The following is a 5,776-nucleotide window of genomic DNA, read 5'->3' as shown; positions in this document are numbered from 1 at the left end:
GATAGATAGATAGATAGATAGATAGATAGATAGATAGATAGATAGATAGATACTCAAAGGCACCCTCAGTGATATAATGAACTGAAGGGCACTATTCTTATTCAAACTACTCTATTACCTCTTTTGTTCTCAGAATTGTTCACTGTCTTTGGTCTTTGGTAGCTCAGAGTGTGTCTTGGTGTATGCAGTTCAGGTACCTGAAAATCTGCTGGCAATCATTGTTTCCTTTCCTCCCTCTTTCTGCAACTTTTGTCCTATGCCAGTTTGACCTCTTTGGCGTGTCCTGCCATTCCTGTAGAGTTACCTTATACCTTTTCCTCTGTGTCTAGACAGTTTCAGTTGCTCTGCCCTGTTTGCTGATCTTCCTGGGTGGTCAAATCTGCTCTGGAAACTTTGTTTTTGTCAGTTTGGTTTTTGTATTCATCATATGACTTTTTACTGTCTGTTTTTCAACACCCCTCCCTTTTTTTCCTACTGTCATTAAATTTTACTCCCTATGTTCTGCTAGTCTGTTGATCATTTTTATGACTCTTGTTCTGAATTCTTTCTTAGTCATTTCATGGATCTCAGCTTCTTTGGTGCCCCCTCTTAGTTTCTTTCATGTATGTCACAGGTCCTTGATTCTCTATTAATGTCTTTGTGTTGAAAGTCAAACTTCTGCTTTGAATTCTTGACCCATTCTCTATGGTGAGACCTACCGTCATTTATTCTAACCTGTATCTTTGAGTAAAAGGGCTTTTGTCAGCTTCCTAGTTGACTAAGATGCACACTGCTTCTGTGCTCATGCTGGGTAGAGCTACTGGCAGGCTTTGCTGATGCACAGTGGTGGAAGTCTCTCTGCCTGTGCAGGGCCAGTTGGTAGGTCTTTTTGACTGAAGGGGTCTGCTGATCAACCTCCCCGATCAAACACAAATATGGGCTTTGGTCTCTGAGATCCATAGGATTGGGCTGATTTCCTGTCTGGTCAGGATCATTAATCAGGGGTCTAGCTGAATGAAACTTCTGCCTTACAATGCTTTTATACCTTATTAGTAGGGGTTTTGTATAGAACAAAACTGATGGGATGGGTATATGTTAAAAGGGGGGTTGTTACATTGGATTATACAGTCCAGTCCAGTCTAGTCCAGTCCAGTCCAGATAGTCTAATAATGGCTGTCTTTACGCTGGAGAGCCTCAGAGCTTGGTTACTGCTTAATCCATGACACTGAATACCTAACAAGTCTTAAGGTGGCATTGAAGTCCTAGATAATTCCTGGAGAGCCACTGGTCATCAGTCAATGTTGGAAGCTCAGTGAAGCCTAGTTCTGATATCAGGAAAGGAATGTTGTTAGCATTTTGTCTAAGCTCCATCCCACAGTTACCTGGCAACATCCAGGTGTGCCTGACTCATTATAAAAGGAGCTGCTTGCCCTTCTTCTCTCTCTTGCTCTTGTCTTCTTGCTCCAGCTCTCCCCTTCCCCCTCTCCTGTCCCTCTTCCCCCACCCCCCATGAGCTCATGGCTGGCCTGTACTTCTCTACTCCTCTGTTCTCTCTCTCTGCCTTTCCCTGTCTCTACTACCTTCTCAACTCCTCTCCCCATTCCATAAAGAAATGCTATTGTATACTATACAGTCGTGTGGCTAGTCCATCAGGAAGAAGGGATGCCTCAGTATGGGCCCTTGTAGGCACCCCCTCCCCACACCTCACTAAATGTTCACCAAAACATATCTTTTTATAGATCTTTTTATATATACAAGAAATGCAGTAGAAGTGCCAGCAACAGGATAGATAAACTGTCCAGTGGGACTTGTAGGCAATGAGGTCAAAAGCAATTGTCCCCCTGGGAACTCCTTTTTCCTGGACTGCCACTAGAAGGCGCCATTACATTCAACATGGGTCTTTCTTCCCATTCCAAATAACTTGATGGAGAAAAGCTCTTACAGGTCTGGCCAGCAGCTTAGTTCTTAGGTGGCTCAAGATCTGATCGAGGTGATGACCAGCACGAACCATCACAGCCAGCCCCTACACTCTTCTAAAGTGGGCAGGAATGTAGCTCTTTGTTTATTTAGTGAGGTCAGACTGCACTCTGGGATGTGTTAGAAATGCAGAAGTATAAAAAGTGATGCTAACTTGAATGTCTTCCTATGCCTATGAAGACCGACCAGGCTGGTTTTGTAGATGATCTAGGATTTAGTAGTTATCTCTGGACAGGTTCCATAGCTTGTAAGTGTTACAAATGTGCCGTGGAAGTATGCCTTTGCTTCCTTTCTTTGATTCCATGTGGCATGACTATGTCCTTTCTCCTAGTAACTTCTCAGCCACCAGAGATATCTTTATAGTGGCTCTAGGAACTCCAGGGAACACTAAGGACTTTGTATTGTGAGCACTAGCTCACCTCTGCCAGAAGGTTGATGTTTAAGGTAAATGATCTCCTTATCTTCATTGCACTGATTTGGAGATAAGAGCTGGGTGGTGTGATCTGAGGAAGACAATTGTTCTTTCTTTTTTACTTTACTTGAATTTCATTAAGTTCTGTGAACCATTGACGCTTCCTGGTCTTGTTTTCAATTGTTAAGGTTTCAAAATGAGATCTTGGGGAGTTGTTAGTTTATTTTTTTTAGCGGGGAGGATTGGAGCCCAAGTCTTCCTGTACCACAAACATGTAGATGTCACATTAGCCATTCTTTGTTTGGTTACTTTTATTTTCAGGCAGGGTCTATTATATAGCTCCAGCTTTTCTAGAACTTTCTATGCCGACCAGGAAAGCCTTGAAATCACAAGATCTACCTGCCTCTGTCTCCCTAGTACTGGAATTAAAGGCATGGCATCCTAGATGTTTTTAAGTCTTCAAAAATGAACACCTGACTGTTCCCCAGTCACCATGGTAAATAGATGACTAAGTATATATCTATTAACAGTGACATTTAAGGTTACAAGGGACAATGTTTTGGCACTAACAAGGATCACCGTTCCCCACCCCCTCCAGGATGACTATAAAATTCCTTGCTAAATGTGCCTTATTACCTGATATATGTCACTAAACTACTTGTTGTGGTAACTATTTAAAACAACCTCTTATCAAGCTGACTATCTAAGCTGCAGCAGCTCTGCCTAGCTCAGCCGCCATGTTTCTCAGACGGAGGCCATGTGCATGCTGCAGATAGAAATGGCCCTGCCAGAAACACCAGCCCTGCCACCCATGAGATGTCAGCTTGGGTGACAGCTCAATCTCCCACGCTGTCTCAGCAAAGCTGGGCATAGCCCAGGCCATCCTGCCATCCATGAGGGCTCAGTAGAAAGATGAGACTCTAATGCTTAAAGATAAATCAAAGGCTTATGTATTTGATAATGATCAGTAACAAGATACCCGTATAATCAGAAGTGTAACCCAATACCTAACCTAGATGTACCAACTACCTTTGACTGCTACAGATGTGAACATCTGCCTCCATCTACTCTCTCTCTTATTCTCCTCTCCTGTCTCCTAGCTCCTCCTCTTCCTTTTCCTCCTCTCCTCCTTACTCCTCCTCTTCCTCTTCTAACTCCTCCCACCTTACCTTCTCCTGCACTGCCCATGAAACCATATACAAAATTTGCAAGATGCAGTTGAGTCTAAAGACAAACTCTTGTTGTTCTTCTCCAGATAAGCCATAGCTGGATACTGCGCAAACAGGATGAATACACAAGAAAATCATATGCCCTGACTTCAAGGAGTGCTTAAGGGACTGTGGGACAAAATTACATAGATCTCTTATGGAAACCCACAGCAGAGGTCTCAGCCTCTCTCTAGAATATGTGACTGTTCATTGCATTGGACCTACGAAAGGGAAAAGTAAGAGAGATGGCAGTCACATGCCACCAGGTCCCTGGAGAGGCCCATACTATAGTTGCCTATCATACTTTAGCATATCCCATCTCTCCAGGAGTTTAGATGTGGAACAAGAATCCTTCTGCAGTGTCGAGACCAGCACTTTGCTCATCTGACAGAGTTCTTTCTCTGTCAAAAGGGCCATGCCAAAGACCTTCCACTTAGGCCTTGGAAGCAGAGGCAAGAAATCCCTTTGGGACATAGTGTAGTGGCCTAAAGAAAGCATCCAGATTTTACTTTGAGATCAATTCTAGAAATGTGAGATTCTTTGACACTTTCTTTCTTCCTCTTGGGAAAACGTTTGGACATAGATTCAAGTGTATTTCTTCATAACTATTTCTAAACTCATGTTAAGTGATTCTGCCTAAGAAAAGTGTCATAGGCCCTTCTTATCTGAAAAACAAACAAGTAGGCATCTCAATAATGGCTCGATTGTTATTGCTCTCAAAAATCTGTCATTGTCAGGGAGTGTACTTTCTTAATGAATAGTGAACGAATGCTCTCCAATGGGGGAGGTGTTCTAGCTTCTACAAGCTTTTCTTTTCTCAAATTAGAAGAGCACACAGTCCCAGCCTGTGTATTCTCTTGGGTTGCACTTCTCCCATGGCTCCTGCAGTTTTTCCAGCCTCCCTTCCTCTCTGTGTGTGCCTGGTGCTGGCCTCTGGCTTGGTCCAGGCAGGCAGGCTGCTGGTGGTGCCCATGGATGGGAGCCACTGGTTCACCATGCAGATGATTGTGGAGAAACTGAGCCACAGAGGGCACGAGGTGGTGGTGGTCATCCCAGAGGTGAGTTGGCACCTGGGAAAATCACTGAATTTCACAGTGAAAACTTACTCTGTACCTTACACTCTGGAAGATTTAAACCACCACTTCAAGTCTTTTGCTCACAACCAATGGAAAACTCAAGAAATAGGAATGTTTTCTCTACTTAAGCATTCAGGCAAAGGTTTCTTCGAATTACTGTTTTCTCACTGTAGGAGTTTGTTTCATGACAAGAAGTTAGTGGAGTATTTGAAGCAGACTTCATTTGATGCTGTGTTTCTGGATCCTTTCGATGTGTGCGGATTAACTGTTGCCAAGTACTTTTCTCTCCCATCTGTGGTCTTCAGCGGAGGAATATTTTGTCACTACCTTGATGAGGGTGCCCAGTGCCCCAGTCCTCCTTCCTATGTTCCCAGAATTCTCTCGAAATTCACAGATACCATGACTTTCAAGGAGAGATTGTGGAACCATCTCTCCTACATGAAGGAGCGTGCATTTTGCCCCTATTTTTTCAAAGGTGCTGTAGAAATTGCCTCTGAAATTCTGCAGACCCCAGTGACAATGAGAGACCTCTTCAGCCCAGTGTCCATTTGGATGTTTCGCACTGACTTTGTACTGGAATTCCCCAGACCTGTGATGCCCAATATGGTCTACATTGGCGGGATCAACTGCCTCCAGGGAAAGCCACTTTCCAAGGTACATCATCTTTCCTTAAGCAGGTGAAGACAGTGTTGAACTATGAAGCCGCTCCTCACTGAGCAGTGCTCTGTCATTTGCATTTGTTGTTTTCGAGTTTTGTTGTTTTGGGTCCAACAGAATTGCCATAGTGCGATTTTTCACCTTGCTCGTTGATTTGTGTGTGAACCACTGACATTCTCATAATCACCAGGCTGTATTCATTATTGCTTTTTTAAGTAGACTGAGAAACACAGTACAAAATGAAGCTTCGGTTTACTCGTTCCTCAACTCTATCTACCTCTTTTTAAGAAGCACCCTCTGGAGTTTTGTGTGCGTCCCAGGTTCAGGGAGGTAGTTCACAAATAGTCTGTGTTGTAAACATCCAGAACTGTGTCCTTAAAACAAGATGCAGTGTCAGCCTGGACAACAGTGTTGTCTCTGTCCCTTTCACATTCCAACAATTGATAGTCTTCACCAAAGTAAATTTA

At 43.5% G+C, this 5,776-nt stretch overlaps 1 protein-coding gene across 1 annotated transcript; it reads left to right on the top strand.

Moving 5' to 3' along the window:
* Positions 1-4,446: 4,446 nt before the first annotated feature.
* LOC114615883 (UDP-glucuronosyltransferase 1-8-like) lies at positions 4,447-5,333 on the top strand. Its single transcript, XM_028761484.1, has one exon. The coding sequence runs from the start codon at positions 4,452-4,454 to the stop codon at positions 5,331-5,333; it is 882 nt and encodes a 293-aa protein (XP_028617317.1). The 5' UTR covers positions 4,447-4,451.
* Positions 5,334-5,776: the final 443 nt, after the last annotated feature.

The sequence above is a fragment of the Grammomys surdaster genome, unplaced genomic scaffold (genome assembly GCF_004785775.1).
Source record: "Grammomys surdaster isolate TR1022 unplaced genomic scaffold, NIH_TR_1.0 181823, whole genome shotgun sequence".
In the NCBI taxonomy this organism is placed as follows: Eukaryota; Metazoa; Chordata; class Mammalia; order Rodentia; family Muridae; genus Grammomys; species Grammomys surdaster.
This window is presented reverse-complemented; position numbering and strand designations above follow the sequence as displayed.